Below are 17,596 nucleotides of genomic sequence, written 5' to 3'. Positions count from 1 at the left end.
AATAGCATGGCAGAATTACCATTAAAATTTAGAAAATTTATAGCTGTTATATATTGCTCCTTTAGGAGCCTTACCTGAAAAGCCAAAGCTGTCTTAGTTACTGCACTCCTGCCTAGTTTGGTGCAGAATTATGCTGCCAGAACAACATGTATTAGACTGATCCAGTGGAATTGGGATGAAATCACTTTGGAATAATTGTAGCCAATGGACACTTCTGTGTTCTAGCTCACTTTTGTATTCAAAAATGACCAGATGAAAATAAAAGCTGAAATAAAAGCATGACTTCAAGTACTTCAGATGTGGGATGTCCTCCCTTTCCTGGTGAGACATTTAAAATTAGTCTGAAATATCTAAGAGGAAAAGTTTTGAGCATGTTTAACCAGCAACTAAGAAAAAAAAATTACAATTTTCCCCTTCTTTTTAACTTAAAATGTTCCATTTAACTTTTTATAGGAATATAATTAATCTTTAGATTAAAAGTTGAATATGTACAATAAGCAATTCATTCTAGAAGAGATTTTAGAAATTCTTGAGCCAGAGTTAATAGAAAAATGTGATTTTGATGAATGCAAGGAAAGTATGGAAAAGAGGATCTTTCTGTAGATGAATTTTTTTCGCCTGTTGCTTTTGAAAAAAAAGAGAATTGTTGTCTAGAGACAGATGCAATATGGCAAGTTACTGCTACTCCTTGTTTTGTGCCCATGGAAGATTCTGATTTTTAGAGATTCTGGTATTTCTATCTAGTTTTTCTTTAGGACTTAAGACTCTTAACATCAAAATTAAACTAGGTGATGAGAGAAGTAGGCCTACAATTCAGAGTAGGGCTTTCTAACTGCTCATTTTGCATGCTGTAGTCTCCAGAAAGATGCATAAAGGTGTAAAATTTGAAAAAACATTTTCTCCTAGAAAGTGGACCTCTAGACTCTAGGCCAGTCTTTTTATCATTTGCTATATTCCCCCAGCCTGTTGTCCTCTGATGATTTTAATTGACTTTAAATGGACTGTTCTGCAATATATTAATGGTTTGCATCTTCATGTAGCTATTAATTTCATTCTGTCTCAAAATACTGCCTTATGGGATTCAGCTCTTGATGGGAAATAATAGACCAAATGTTTCTTTGCTCAGTTATTAGTTACAGAGTTTCACCTGATTTCTGAAGAGTTCAGTTTTTAATTATACTTGTGAAATGAAATTGTACATAAAAGATGTAATATATTAAAGTACTTCATGTAGAACACAATTTTTTCGTGCTTTTTTTGTTTGGTTTTGTCCTGGTGAAGTAGTAGCTGTAATCCTAGCTGTAATAGGAGTCCTTACTTAGATTTAAAGATGAACAGATTTAAAGATGCACAAAGAGATATTGGAATATAGAAATCTTACTTGCACTGTTTTTTCATACTAATGAAGTTTTAATATTCTTCTGAATTGGCTGTTCAGGCCAGGTTCAGATTGTTCAATACGTTATTTCTTTCTGTTTCTCTTTGCAGGAGACACTAGATTTGAGTAGAGTGTTATTTTTAGGATAGACAATGGCCTTTTCTTGATGTTGCCAAATTATAATGCTCCTTACATTATGCTGAAGGCTGAGTTGATATATCATGATGAGAAGTCAGGGCCCAATTTTGGAAAAATGGCACATGAATACTTAAAGGCTTTCCACCCCTTCTCTTATTCCAGTTTTGGTCAACAAATTGCATCATAGGTTAGTTGGTTATGTGTTGGAAACCTTTTTTCTTACAGATGTCAAGTTCTGAATGTTAATATCTTTCTGCAGTATAGAACCCTGTGTGGAGGAGGTCCAGATAAGTAACCTCCAAAGCCTTGGATTTCTTCCAAAGTAGTTTACTGGTTTTCTATTTATAGCCATGGGCCTGTCCGTGTGTTAGGTTCCTGAGCTGTTGGTTCAAAGGTTTGTTCAGAGAGCAGTGAAGCCAAGGCAGCTGCTTCATTGGGTGTGAGGGAAGGCAAAGCTTTGGACTGTCTTTACCTTGGTAGAGGCACTTATTTGTGTCTTTCTCAGCCAAGTCTGCCTGCATATGGATCTTCTAGAATTTTGGAGATAATTATATTATATTAATCTTTCTATGTAAATCAAATACAGATTCAAAAGAAACTGGATAGACAGGGAGATTGCTGGACAGTGTGTCTTCTTGTTTGTTTGGAAAACACATGAAAGGATGTGTTGCTTGGAGAATTAGTTGGTGATTCTCTTGTTTCAGTGGGTAACTATGGGACTAAGTATTTACTGTTGATTCTGCTTTAAACTGTCTGCATTTGGTCTCGAAAGGTAAACAAAATATGCCAACTTGAAGTAGAGGCTAAGGATTATTTTTTCCTTGCATGCAGTTCAGGCATTATAGCAGGATGTAGAAATCTAAGTCAACACAATGTAACATGATGTGACATGATCAGGTTGTTCTCTGCTATAACTCTTGATTCCTTCTGCAGAAGAAATGGAACTATTTAAGAACGTAGAAAATACATTCTGCAGCTCGGACTCACAGTGTGTCTAGTCTACCAGTGGGCACTGGCATCTTTCCCATCATCTCTAGCAGAGGGCACATCCCAGCCTGTTTTCTCTATATTCTGATGAGGGTGTATTTTTGAAATTATTTTTGTCTAATCTCTTTTTAAACCTCCTGCTACTGTTTGCTTTCATGGCCCCGTGTGGCAACTAATTCTAGATGCTTAATATCATAAAAAAGTACTTTATCTTTTTGAAACCTAACTCCTGAAGTTTCAATAAACATTTACTATTTCTGGAATTGTAGTACTTGGTGGATAATTCTGCCTTCACTATACCTGATGTTAGTGTGTAGATATTGTATCACTTGGTCTTATTTCTTCTTCTCTCCAAACTATGGACTCCTACCCTTTTTTGGTCTGTCTTCCTAAAACATCTGTTCCAGCATGTTAATAGTTTTGGTTACTCTTTTTCCTAGTGGTTTCTCAGTTTCTGTATATGTGCAACAGTTTGGTCCTAAATGTTTGTAGCTCTTTTCCTTTATTGAAATTTATCTTATTTTTGTTGACATACTCTCTAAAGAGTCAAGAACATTTTTAAAATTTAACCTGGTCTTCAATTTGTACTGCTTTGGCTTTGATTGAAAATTTAATAAGCACTTTTAATTTCTATTCCCGAATGTAGATTGTTAATGGAGACATGAGCAAAACCAGATACAAAGCAGAATCCTCTGAATCCATTCTAAATGCAGAATCCATTCTAAAATTTCCTCCCATTTTTTCAATGAGCTTGACTTTTCAACCAGTTTTATGCCTCTCCTGTGATAATCTGGACAAGCTGCTGTGGTTTGTAAGAAAGTTTTTAATAAAGGTGAGAGTATACATTATTTTCAGCTTCTCTGGCAGGACAATAGGGCTTGTGACTAGGAAAGATAGAAATTGGATCTGATCAATATGACTTTTACATGACAAAGCTTCTTACCTTCTAGATACCTACATATTTTCTAGACACTGAAGTTAAAATAACTAGCTTATTGTTTCCCAACCTCTACTGTCTGAGCATCATTTTTTCTTGAATATTGGCAGCACTTTTGCTTTTTCCAGGCTTCTGATACTTCACACAGGCCTATGAGTTTTTAGAGGCGAGTCCTAAAGGTTCTCAGTTAGTTTCAGCCACTGCCTTTAAATGTCCAAGGATGAAACTAACTAGGTCCAACCAATTTTAAAATATTTAACTTACGTTAGCAATCTGTTCCTTTTAAAGAGGATTTTAAGTGTTGATTGGCATTAATCATACTAGCTGGGAGATTCAAGGCTGCAATGAAGATTATTACTGTATGCAGATTCCAGATTATAGTAATATTTTTCTCTAATAAACACAGATGACCAAGGGTAATCTGGAATGATTACTAATTCTCGAATTCCAGTTTCTTGCTATCTTTGGCAGGTGTATTGCAGCGCCCCATGGAACCTGATTCATAAACAGCTCTTTGAGGGCTGTTGAGCAGTTACAGATGTGTTGCAGGGGAGTGCTTTTGTTGTCACATTTGTGTTCAGATGTGTTGCAGGAAAGAGCAGACTAATCAAATGACCAAAGATGTGAAAGCCTGCCTCTTAGAGCCTGTATTAGTGTGGTATATAAGTATTGCCTTATTCAGTCTGTAAATGGTTATAAAAAAATGAAGCACAAGTTCAAAGCCTGACATGTTTTGTTATGCAGTCAGTTTTATCAGCAGATGCAGCATTGCAATTTCATGGCTCCTTTTTTGGGAGAAGACATTCTTGTACTGCATTGGAGGAAGAATAAATTCCTGATTAAAATCTCAGTCTCAAAGAAATGACTGTTATTTGAGAAAAAACTGAAAGCTTCAGGAGCCAGTGAAGTGATCTTAGCAGGCTTTGAGCAATGTGAGTGCAGTAAAGATGGAGGCCTTTTTCTTGCTCTTATTCTCAATTCTGCGTGGGTATCACAGGCTCTGATAAGCTTAATTGACATAGGCTATCCTTTTTCTTAATAATTAACAAGCAAGTCGTTCCCAGATTAAACTTTAGTCTGAATAGTACTGTACTGGATAACCATTGTGCAGCTTTTGGCTTTTCTTCTCACTCTCTCCCTAGAGGTATAACAGCATGAAAAAATTCCCATGCTTTATTTTAGTAATGCAGTGTTTTGGTGGATTTGTTTTAACTTAGGTATTGTTTAAGCTAGTTGAGCCAGGTGAAAAAACCGCATTTTACTCACAGTATTTTTGATAGTCTTTGTTCCTGCAGGAGTTTCTTTCCCAATCTTCCTTAAGCCCTGAACAAATCTTTCTCTCATGCGACAGAATCTCTGGGCTTGCCCATCAGTACAGTCAGACTTGTAGAGGGTCTGGCCCCAAGCCTCTTAGCACCTATAGCAGCCTTTAAATATGTAAAAGAGAGAATGAAATTCTATGTTCACAGTTTTCCATTAGTACAGCAAGGAAAAAAGAATTGTTGCAGCATAAGAGACTTAAGTTAAGCATCAGTCAGGTGCTTAGATATGGGATGGGGTTGCCTGAAAAGACTACAGGATCTCTTTCAACTCTAGATTTTTGAGGACAGGCTAAACAAATATCTGTTGGGATTAATATTTCTGCAAATTAACTAGGTATATGGACAGATGGAATACATAAGTTTTAGAGATCCCTGTATTCTGTAATTAAGGGTTGAAGACTGAAGGCTTGAATGCTGAGGCACTTAATGGAGGAAACAGAAGGATGGGTCTGATAAACTCAAAGGGACCTCAGCTGCCAGAGGGATGTGCAACAAGACAGCATCAAACAAGCAGTCTGCCCAAGGCCACAGACACGGGTCTGGAGAGCAGCCTAGCAGGTCCCTGCTAGTCTATGAGTGGTGCGAGCTCCTTGATTTTGGATTCTTTCACAATGCCTGCTATTACTTGCACATAGATGCACACAGAGGCATGCATGGATGGTTATAATAGAACATGGATATGGTCTATTCCTAGTCTGTTGCAATTAGGAAGAGGTTATTTGAAAATGGTTGGCATTATGGCTAAGTGTGTGAAAATAAAGATTTATTGCTGTTGTAAAAAGATAGGCTTAGAAGACTTTTTTGATGTAAGTATCTGTTTTTTATTCTTTCTTTTCTAGTATAAATATGAATTTTAATGTAAATAATCTCCAAACATTAACTTATAATGTAATATATAGATTTAAAAGCAATGAAAAACCCACCACTCAGTAGGAGTAAGTTCAACATGAACTGTGAAACCTTTTAAAATTCTCCTTACTCTTTTAAAATTTTTTTTAATGGTCTTTACTTGACCCTTCAGACCTGTGTCTGAAAATGTAGTGGTAGAATCACAAACTTGGAATTTTTGCTACATTTTATTTGCTATTTTGTGCTATCCTTTGTTCAAAGAAAAACTACTGTAGTCACAGGGGAGTTTTTGACTGTTGATTTAAAAGGTTCCCTATGCTATTTGTAATCATACTGTTAAGCTGGAACTTTAGAAAAAGGGAGAGAATTCATCCATTATACTTGTCAAAGACAACTGCATAATATAATAATATAATAATATAATATAATATAAAGGATCTGTGAAATAAGAGCAGTAAAATAGGTTTGTGTGGTTCTGTTTTTATTTTCATGCTGGTAGAATAGCAGTGGTCTTACTAATGGTACCTAGTTTGTGCTGCCTACAGTGAACAGTACTCACAAACTGCAGAGCTTGACAAGCTGAATCCATGAAAGAACAGGGATTTAAACTTCATACAATTTTCAACTACAGCAGAGAAATCAAGAAACCTTGAATATGTTCCCCAAAATTATGCAGAATGGAAATTAATGTTAGTCTAGGAGGATCCATTTAGAATTATTTTGACTTCCCCTTTCCATAGTGCTTTCAGAAATTGCTGCCATAAGATTTCCTGGTATTTAAGCATCTGTTGCAGCTGCCTTTTTTCCCCCCACACCCACTCCTCCTTGTGGTACTCTGTAGATTTTATATTGATTTGGCCTTCAAACTTTAAGCAGGTTGAGAGGTTTCTAGAGGCATGTTGTGGCTTCCAACACACCACCCTTCAGTGAAATATCTCCTGCTGTCTCTGTGAGTACTGCCCCAGCCTCAAAGGCTGATGCAATCCCTGCTGGCCCAGTGATCCCACTACTCTCTATAGCTGTTGTGTAGCTTGCATGGCAGCGTAATAAGATGAGAGTTACTCCATGGAGCAATAGCATGAAGTCTTTCACACGGTGTGATAGCTAGGATGTTTGTGCTTCAAATTTATCCAGAGTAACTTAAAATTAGTCCCAGTGTGTAGAATGGCAACAGTTAGCCTGATTTGGGAGGGAAAAGAGCCCTGTGTTTGTGAGCCCTGCTGGGTCACATCCCCTGCTACTAGGGACTAGAAAATGAGCTCAGACTCTTTTTTGGTTTGCTGGTTATGGGAGTAGCTTTGCTGCCTTGCTGCCATGGTGATACATTCAGCATCAAAGAGTTTCTGCAAATACATTTGCAGTACTTCAAAAACAATGCAGTACTGCATGAGACAGTGGTCATCCTAACAGCAGTCTGAAGTGTCCTGATGAAGAAATGTCATACAGCAGTGTCCCAGACCTGAATACCTATTTTTCTTCAGCACTTCTTAGTTTTTGTTGCTAGTAGTGTGAGGCAATGAGAATGTTTAATAATTTTCTCCTAAGTCCCACTGTGCAGCCTTAGTTCTGGACACCCAGGTGCAGTAGCTTACAATTCTTTTCAAATGTTGTCATTAGTCTACCTATCAGCAGGAAGAATAACAACAATAAACCTTTCCAAATTTATTTCTTTCATGGGTTGGCTTTGTTATGGCTGAAGAACATTTTCTTATGATGCATTCTGGTAATTTTTTAGTTAATATAATAGAAATACTGATTTAAACATATATTGGAAATGTATAAAATTGTCTAATATGCATTATATTTAAAATAGGCTTATAACCTGAACCATAGATTTGGTGTTACTGTTAAAGGCTACATTTGTCACTAAATTTCAGATGAGTTTTTCCTGTTTGTCTGATGAAATTGTTTGCTGTGTTTTGTATTTTCACAGACTGAAATAAAATTTTTATATCTGATTTATTCTGAAAGAAACATGGGAATGTTTCTCCTGAGAAGTGCACTAGTTGGAAAGTATTGGAATTTTTTTTAATTAAAAAAAATGTTAGACCTTTTCTTTAGGTGTATGGGAAAATGTTCTTATTACTCTGAAACTTACTGCCTCTTAAACAAAATATCAGGAACAGTGGAAATTCTGTGAAATTTGCTATCAGCTGCAAGCATGATGTTGTTTCCTTTCCCTTACATTTTTTATGCTTTCCCACTTTCCCATTCCTTTATGAGGCCTTTTCCTCCATGTGACAAAGTAATTATAGAGCAATAATGAAAATTAAGAAAATTACTATCGCAACAGGAGTTAGACATTGACGTTTTTATGTATGGATGTGGTCTTGTTTAAATTTACTTCAGTAGGAAAATGCACAGTACTTGAACATTTGGTTTCAGAATAGAATGTACTGTACATTTATGCAGGTATGTAAATTACATGTCAAGCAACTGTCTTCAGGAGGTTTCACATTTATCTAGGGCACTACCAGGTGCATCTGATTGATTACTGCAAGATTTCATAAAGTAGTGCTATGCCATGTTTTAATATTTAATCTGAGATGTGGAAGGCATTACCTGTCGTACTGAGCAATAGTTTCCCATTGTTTCCTTGAATCCCATTTATCATCTGTTAATCTGTGTTCATTATATTATAGATACTGTGGGGCAAGGACTTCCCAAAGTGTCTGAGTGGCTATGACAGTCATAGTGACAATGGCAGGTACTTTTTCTAGCAGTAGAAAAAAAAGACTTTGTTCTTAAGTCTTCTTGCAATGACATGTTTTGTTTCAACCAAATACAACAAAACTTGGTTTCAAAGTGTGTACTTTACCTGTGAGCCACAATCAGAAAATACGTAGTTAATGTAGGAGTCATTATTTTAATGCATAATGCTTTCCTTGGGGTACAAACAGAAAGCAGTTTAAATTATGAATATTATTTGTGAGATGAATCATTAAACAGTGTCTCAGAGATTTAAAATATATCTCAAGGTGATACATGAAAGACAGTTTTGAGAGTGTTTACATCTTGAGGTGTGTTTCATGTTGACAGCTATTGCAGTTATGTCTTCAAAGAAATTTAGATTTTATGTAAAAGTTTCAGAGTCTCAAGTCACTGACGAGAATGTGTTCATGCCATTAAAATTTTTTTAATCTTAATCTCTTTCAGTCCCAGCAAAAATGCATTGTGATCTTTGCACTGGTATGCTGCTTTGCAATTCTGGTTGCACTGATATTTTCGGCAGTGGATATTATGGGAGAAGATGAGGATGGACTCTCAGAAAAGAACTGTCAAAATAACTGTCGGTAAGAGGTAACAAACAAAACTTCTCTTTTGGGGTGGAAAGGAAATGTGTATATTATATAAGGGCATGAAGTAATTGCCATGGTCCTGTGGTGTCATTGGGAAGAGCAGCTAACACAGGAAGAAATGGTTTCTTATTTTGAATTTCTGGTTTTGGAGGTTAGTTTAACTAAGTAAAGCACATTTTTTGAAGTTATTTTGGATGGTGCGTTTTGAGCAAGACCCTTGTGTTAGATGAATGATTTTGTAAGCCTCAGCCAAAGCCCATTAAGTTTCAGTAATTGAGTACTGATCACAGGGGATCACATTGCTTCCAATTCTTTCATGTCTATTTCTCATCAAGACCCTCCCTCCCTCCGTTCTTTCATTTTCTCCCTTCCTTTTCTCCCTTCCCTTCTTTCCTTGCCTCAGAAAGGTCACTAATGCATTTTGACCTAAGATTGCTGTCCCTTCTGTGTAGGGGGAGCTTTTCTATTTCCTGTTTGATGCATTCCTGTTATAGACGCAGTGACTTACCTGTGAACTGTAAAGGAAATTAGTGATATGATCAGAAAGATGAGTGTTGACAGTGTTGCATTAACATTTGCCTCAGACACCTGCCATGGTTGTATGTGTGTTTTAACTTTTGGTTCTGTTAGTTTTAAGTAGGTGATTAGTTTTTTGGGCCTTTCATTTCCAGGCTGTGAATCTCATTTTGTTGTTCCTCACTGTCATCTTCCTCCATTAATTAGTTCATTAGTGATGACCAGTGCTTTTCCTGGGTTATATTGTCCCAGGGCCTCTTCTGTTCACCAAGGTGACGTAAAAATAATTTGTAGGCTTCATTCCTAGTTGTATTCTGGTTGAGTTTTTATCAAGACTTTTGATTTTATACAGAGCACCCTCTCTGATCCACTGTGTGAAAAAACCCATTGTTGTTAAATAACTTCACAGAAGTCCTTTCTAATCTTATAATGGAATTGCTGGAGTGGGAGGGACCTCTGGGCATCCTCCAGTCCATGACCCCACTCAGAACAGTCAGCTCCAGCAGGTTGCTCAGGCATGTGCACAGTCATGCTCTGTGTAGCTCCAAGGATGGACTCCACAGCCTTTCTGGACAGCTTGTTCCACTGTTTTGCAGAACCTACCTGCCAGTGGCTGGGTATACAGTGGGTAGAAGCTAATTGACATTTGCATTTTAGAATAATTTAATAAAAAAATAATGTTTCTTTGAGCCTTTGATCCTTATTTCTGTTGTTCTTTGTTCATTTTGTGTGAAGACTCTTTTCGGACAGTACATTTTTATGCTGTACCTGTTATATTGCAGACAGCACTAATTCAGAATCCAGAAAATTTTGTGGCTTTTCCAGTTATAATGGGTTTTTTTTTTAAGATTGTTTGCATGCTGCTTAAGAAACAAAAAAAACCAACCAAACAAACAAAAAAACCAAACAAACCAAGAGGATTTGTTAAATCTGTATCTCCTTCCAAATGGAATATACTTGCAGCATCAGGTAGCTTTATCCTGAAACCAACTGTCCATCTGGCACTTTTTGCCATAACTGTTTTTACATTTTGTTTTGTTCACTTCATTGTACTCCTACAGGTCTGGGCAGGCTTCTGATATCTTCTCTGAATTTTCTAGAGTTCAGCTAGCTTTCCTTTCACCATCGAAGTCTTAAGTGTCTTTCACTGTGAGGTGTTGCCTTCCAAAATTTTTGAAGATACTGCATGTGTCACCTCTACACCCACTGTCTCCATGTGTGAATCTTTGACAGAACTAGGTCAGATGAGGGGAAAGTCTTTCTGCTCACTGGCTTCAGTGTGCTGCACACGATTTCACCACAGTCAGAAACTACTGCACCATGTTTCCTCTTAGTTGTATCAACTAATGGTTCCCATTCTGTTCTGGGTAGCTGTGTAGGCCTAACCAAGGAAGGGCTTCACGTTCTTCACTTTTTATTCTTCAAAGAAGAAAAAAATCAGAGTAGAAGTGATACACAGTACTGACCAAAATGGGGATATTAATTTTTTTTTCATGTGAGAGATTGATTTCTTCTGTCTCTGTATGGGTTACAGAACTCTGTCTTTCCAAAGAATGCTTACCTTTGCTCAGTGTTCTCTTGGTTCACATGTGTCAGTCTTGTCCCCTTCTGGATTGTGTTAGAGGAACCTGAGACTAAATTCAGCACCTTGACTTAAACATAAGAGTCAATTAAACTGCTCTGTGTTTACAGGGATAAAAGTGAACCTAGACCCCAGCTCTGTTTTAAAGTGCCTTTCACAGAGTGATTCAAGTGTGTGATCTAGCTAATAATGCCTGAACCAGGAGGCAAATAAATGCTGTGCATATAAACTGCCTAAACCAGTTCTAATAACAGTATCCAAGTGCTGGCAGCTGCTACCTGCTAACATTGAGTCTCTCTCTTCATGATGAAATTGGGGTCCTTTATGTGTTAAATACATCACAGAGTTAGCTGAAGTGTCACAAATCAATTGCTACCAATGGCATATATTTAGTACTTGGGATAAATAAGACAAGAGTTGCTGAATTCTTACATTTCTTCTGTGTGAATACTCTCCCCGACATTCAGGAAGAGGTGCTTACATTGGCAAGATGTGCTGAGACAGAATGGTAATAGATGATTTTTAAATGTTTTTCTAATGAAATGTTTGTCAAATATAAGTTTATATGTATGAACCTATAATTCTCTTTTTGCTTTTAACTGATTGAATTTGTGAAGAATGTTGATGGGAAAGGATGCTGTGGATTTGAGAAGAACTTTGCTGATGGTTTTTAATAGCTGTTTTCTTTGGAAAATTTCATTTCTGTGTTTCTTATTTTAAAGGAAAAAACCACCTGAAATAGAAAAATTATCTGGCTAGAAAGTTTTGGAACTTGTGTGAAAAAATAGAATTCTTAAGAGAGAGAAATCGAACATAAGAATAAGAGTTTTTAGAATCTAGAGCTTTTTTAAGTGGTGTTTTCCAGTACAGCTTACATCTCTCTTTGTTGTTGTGATTGAATTGTTCAGGAACACAAATGAAGCTTTTCTGATCTGCTTGTAATTCATCATGAGGCTCCTCTTCTATAAATCATTCCTTTAGCTCTTATTATTTGTGGAATACTTACTGCATATGTTCCCAAAATGACCTTACTCTTTATTGATGTATTTATTTCCCTTGGGGACTTTGTAACAAAAATAAGTCAGGGAATGGGAAATCAGACTTTTTTACATATCTTCTCTGATTATTGGAGGGATTGATGCTACCCATCCTATTAAAAGGAATGTCAACGGATTGAATTTAAAGGAAAAAAGTAGCAGTGACTGTGAAAAGTTGAGGCTTTCCAGTTGGTGCTTGGTACGTGATGGAAATTATTCTCTTGAGACATCCACAGTAATGTTGTTTGGCAGCCCTGATGGATGAGACTGGTTAAGAGGATATGCTTAGCAGTCTGGGAATTTTGCCTGTCTTGCTGTGGGTCCATTAGACACTGAATCTATAAGATTAGATTATTTTAATTTGAAAATAGTACATTTTAATAGCTGATCTATTGTGAATATATCTTGGCTAGCCTCTGATGTAACTCTCTGTCAGTTAAGACTTACTTGACTTTGCTGGAATTGGCTGATAAACTCTAAAAATGACAATTTAGGAAACAAGAAATTACAACTATCAAGAGATTGTCTCTGCTATCCAAACTATTTGAACCAAGGTTGTTTTGATTTACTAATGGTAACTTGAGCTGTTCAAGGCTCAACTTGAGCCTCTTCTTTTGCTTGTTGGTGCTGATAGCCACGCTAAGGATCCTACAGATTTTGCACATGACCTTAGTTATCCTTGTCTCACTGGCTTTTCCAGTATCCATTGAAGCAGTGGTAGCAGTTTGGCATAGCTCCTAACTCTGGCTATGGGTTTGGCCATGTCTCTTGAGAGAGACTACAAAACAAGGTGGAAAGGGAAGCAATGGTAGCTACTTTCCATACTTACCGAGCTAAAACTAAAACTGCTGTGATATTTTTTTTTAATACTGCCCTTTCTCTGATGATAATTGGAAAGATTTTCTTGCTTTCTCTTTGTGTGTGTTTTCAAGGCAGATTCTGTCTTGCATTCTGTTCCAGTGATGCTGTTTTGATAATTTCTCTTCTCCTCAGAATCATATATAATGGAGAGACTCTTTCTTTTGTGTTTGGATTTGTGTTGGAAGAATTTGCTGTTGTTTATGACAGGAGTAGCAAAGCTTATTTAGTTCACTTCTTGATTGTAGGGACGCTTTAACCAGTGCTGCCCTATAATAAGTAGGCAATGATATCTGAGCAGTGTTTGTGATTTCTTTAGACATTTTTTGGATTGTTTGGGATAAGGATTGGTATCCTGGAGAGGAGCTGAATCTTCCTGCTGACAAAGCTTTAGAATATACCTTGCTGTTGCTGAACACTGAATTTAAGAGATTAAATCTAGTTGTATACAATAATTACTTATATTGAACAATTACTGTGTGTTGCATGCATTGCTTTCAATTTCAGTAGATGATTATTCTCTGGTTGTGAAAGAGGACCCACAATTGATTTTTTTCTATTGCTTTATAAATCTTTCAACTACTCTGCTAATTCACTAGGTAGGGTTTTGCTGCACTATTAAGTAAGCATACTGCAGCACATGCTTACATTCATTTACCTTGGAAGTGCTTTGCCCCTAGTTTATTGTGGAGGAGATTTTCTCTGTGCTGCGTGGGTTCTGAATATAGCAGGGTTTATATTGACTTGTTTCTATTTAATAAACAAATGATGACAAGCATAATAGTTAAATGTCTAAACAGAACAAGATGCTCAGATTTTGAAAAGCCTGTTAAAGAGCAACTGAAGATTTCTATTTACAAAACTACTTCACTTGGCATAAAAATGCTTTCTGTCAACATGATGGACTAAAGCATCAAGTCTACCCTCAGTCAGTTTGCAGACAGCACCAATTTGAGCAGGAGTATTGATCTCCTGGAGGGTAGGAAGGCTCTGCAGAGGAATCTGGAGAGGCTGTATTATTAATGGGCCAAGGCCAAAGGTATGAAGTTCACTAAGGCAAAGTGCTGGGTCCTGCCCTTGGGTCACAACAAGCCCTTGCAGCACTACAGGCTGGGGCAGAGTGGCTGGGAAGCTGCCCAGCAGAAAAGGACCTGGGAGTGCTGACTGACAGCGACTGAGCATCAGTCAGTGTCTGCCCAGGGGCCAAGAAGGCCGATGGCATCCTGGCCTGTACCAGCAGTGGTGTGGCCAGCAGGACTGGACAGGGATTGTCCCATTACTCGGCACAGGCGAGGCCTCATCTTGAATCCAATGCTCAGTTCTGGGCCCCTCACTGCAAAAAGGACATTGAGGTGCTGGAACCTGTCCAAAAAGGGCAACAGAGCTGGTGAAGGTCTGGAGCACAAGTCTTGTGAGGAATGGCTGAGGGAGCTGGGGTTGCTTAGTCTGGAGAACAGGAGTCTCAGGGCTGACCTTATTGCTCTCTTCAGCCACCTGAAACAGGCTATAGCCAGGTCAGGGTCAGTCTCTTCTCCCACATGGCAAGTGGTAGAGGAAATGGCTTCAGGTTGTATCAGGGGAGGTTGAGTTGGGATATTAAAAATTATTTCTTCACTGAAAGGGTTATGAAGTATTGAAACAAGTTGCTTGGGAAAGTAGTAGAATCATCACCCCAGAGGTATCTAAAAATATATATAATATGATATGGGATTCAGGGACATGGTTTAGTGAAGAACAGGGTGATGCTGGATTAGTGGTAGGACTTAGTGATTTTAGGATCTTTTTCCAACTTTAACTATTCTAGGGTGACTGTTTTCTTCTTGATTTCTGGTGATATAGAGAATGAACTATAAAACCTCCTATTTTTTCAGATGATCTCTGTTTGTAGTAATTTCTATTTTTGCATCCAAAGAAGGAATACTCCTTCAATTGAAGTTTCTTGGCTTAGCACTGCAGAGGCCTGATGTATCTCCTGCAAAGTACATTCAACATCTGAAGCCAGGGAGGGGCTAATTCACTAATTCAACTTGCACAAGATGTTCTACATGTCCTACCTTTTATTTTTCATTTTTTGAAATGCATTTAAATGGAAAGGGTAATGTATTAACAGTACAGTAACTGTACTGGTACACTTACTCAATACCTGTACAGAGTACAATTTTTTTCCTGTGTATTGACACAAAATACAAAAAGCAAAGGATAATGTTTTTTGTTTTGCATTTATTTTCAGCTATAGAGAGTGTCTTCACAAATAAAAAATGAGTGACAAAACTCATAATCTGTTTAGATGTTTTTCTTTCTGCCTTACTCCCAGTAAATAGTTCATTGTTAATTACATCATATCAAATAGGTCTGGGCTTCCACTCATTTATTTAAACATACAAACCTATTATTTTTCCTACTCTTTGTTCTGTTAAATCTAATTATTTTCTGTGGAGTTTAGGACAGAGGGCTTTAGAGTCTCCTTAAGGCAACTTTTCCTGCCATGATACATGTTGTTTAGGATGAAAGATAGAGATTGACATGTTTTGTGTTCTTGGAAGTTACCTTTTAAAGTATGTGTTTATTTCTGCTTTTATGACTTACAATTTGTGAATTGATATCAGAGAAAATGTTCCAAGCTAATAGAAATCAAATGCCAATTACTTTAAGGTTCCTAGATAATGCAGGTGGATAAAAGAGCAATTCATGTATTAGAGTATCCTATCTGCTCTGTAGTTTGCTGGAGCTTCTCTGTGATTAAATCTTTTTGTTTTCTCTTTTTTTCCCCTCTCTTTCTCCCTTCTCAACTCAATTTGTTATTTTTCTCTTTTCACCTTAACATCTTCAGAAGACTGAAATTTCTTCATCTGAGCAGAACTCAAAAGATTTCTGAGGTAATTTTCTATACCAGATTGTAAGGTTATACTAAACAGAGTTATTAAATTTAAAATTACTGGTCATTCTTAGGATCTTGAAAATTGATTTATGAGATTTCAGAGAGGTTTTAATTCTGCCTGGTGAGAATAGCCACCCAGCTGAATAAAGCTCCCTGATAAATTGTTCTTCCTTTTGCTTGTGGGAAAGGCATTAAAAGTAGCTAAAAATTATAGTAGAGTCTGTCTGCATTCATGCTCCATTTCAGGGTGACTTGTTCGTTCATCCAGAGCTGACTTTGCATCAGATCCTAGCAAGCACCTGTTCCAGTGATACCATTTATTTTTAATTGCTTCTCCACCCTCAGAGCAGTATATGAAAAAGATACTTATTATCCTGTCAAATTACATTAGATGTATTTTGCAGCTAATCCTAGGATAGCGCTGTGAGTATCCTCTGGGCTAACACGATTTGATACTCCTCAGGAGTGCAAGTGCATGGTGCTGGATGATTTCTGTGACCTGCTGAGTAGGTGGCTGAGCCTGCCTTTCTGAGCATCCGGTCAGTTTTGCGCTTAGGAGTTTGGTGCCTGCTGAAGCCCAAAGCCTTTTGCAAGGCTGGAGGGTCTGGTGGGCTTGAGCTGACTTGCCTGTTCAGCCACGTGCAGCTCACCTTGCTCTGGTGGCCCTGAGGCTGCACCCCGAGGGCAGCGGCTCCTGGCGTTAATGCCCTGCTGGAAGGCATCAGGGAGAGCTGGTGGTTGGGATTTGTTAGGGCTGGTTTTTCCAGATGCTCTTTACATGTACAGGAAGACATCTTTTGGTGAGATGTTTGGGGTTTTTCTTTGTTATTCTGAAGATTTTCTTCCTGGTTTATTTTCCTCTGAATACGTGGGTGAAATCTGGGTGAAGCCAGAGTCATCTCTCAGTTGTCTCTGATAGGGTGTCCATATGTCCACATCTCTCTAGTTGGTCAAAGCATCATTGTGAGTAACACTTCAGATACAGATTGCTCTTGCATGTTGGTCAAGATGACCATCACCTGTGTTAAACAAGAAAGTATGAGTTTGCTTCCTTTATTCAACTTACCCACATCCAATTGTCTTGACCAAGGGTAAAAAATACACTGGAGAAATGTTTCATTAGCATTAGTTTTTTTTTTTTTTTCATTTTATGTTTTGGGGTTTTTTTTTCCCCCCATAATTAATTTGCTTCCTGTCAACCAGACTGAAAAAAAAAATAGTAACACACAAAACCAGCTTTGGCATGTGCCAGATGCAGATCTGTCATTTATTCTCTATTTAATGACCAGTCCTTTCCAGATAAGATTATTTCAAAATTATTATACCACTGAGAGTTCTTATGACTGACAGCAGCACAGTGTGGTAGGTTTAAAACTGATTTCTTTACATACTAAGTGTTGAAATGGCTCGTCTGAGAACCAACCGTGAATTGCATGCCTTCTGACATGAGGGGGAGGATTCATCTTACCTCAGACTAAACTTTTGATGGATATTTGATAGTACATTGGAAGTGCTGGTTTTGACTTTTCACACTAGATCTGATTGTAAGTCTTGGAATAAGTATGTGAAACTCATATATATGATCACAAATGGTATCTGATATCTTCTGTCAGTTTGGAAGGTATAGAGTTAATTGATTTTCACTGATTTATCAAAATGTTTCTTTAAAGAACCTCTTGGGGAAATAAAGTGATTTTTAAAAATTTTCTTTCTTGTAATTTATGAAATAGCTCCTCAAGTTAGTTGGGCTTGAATAAGAATAATTTTTAGAACTCCTCCACTGGCTGAGTATTGGAGAAAAATGCACTTTTACCA

At 37.4% G+C, this 17,596-nt stretch overlaps 1 protein-coding gene across 3 annotated transcripts in view; it reads left to right on the top strand.

Moving 5' to 3' along the window:
• Positions 1–17,596, top strand: part of PLD5 (phospholipase D family member 5) — a 173,637-nt gene that overhangs the window by 58,134 nt on the left and 97,907 nt on the right. For 2 of the 3 annotated variants that reach the window (XM_021550467.2, XM_021550468.2), the window contains exon 2: positions 8,768–8,904. In XM_021550467.2, coding sequence (XP_021406142.1) covers positions 8,768–8,904 — 137 coding nt within the window. Of the gene's footprint in view, positions 1–8,767; positions 8,912–17,596 lie in introns of those variants that run through there. The other variant, XM_021550469.2, reaches the window with a different exon arrangement.

Source organism: Lonchura striata, chromosome 3 (genome assembly GCF_046129695.1).
Source record: "Lonchura striata isolate bLonStr1 chromosome 3, bLonStr1.mat, whole genome shotgun sequence".
Taxonomy (NCBI): Eukaryota; Metazoa; Chordata; class Aves; order Passeriformes; family Estrildidae; genus Lonchura; species Lonchura striata.
This window is presented reverse-complemented; position numbering and strand designations above follow the sequence as displayed.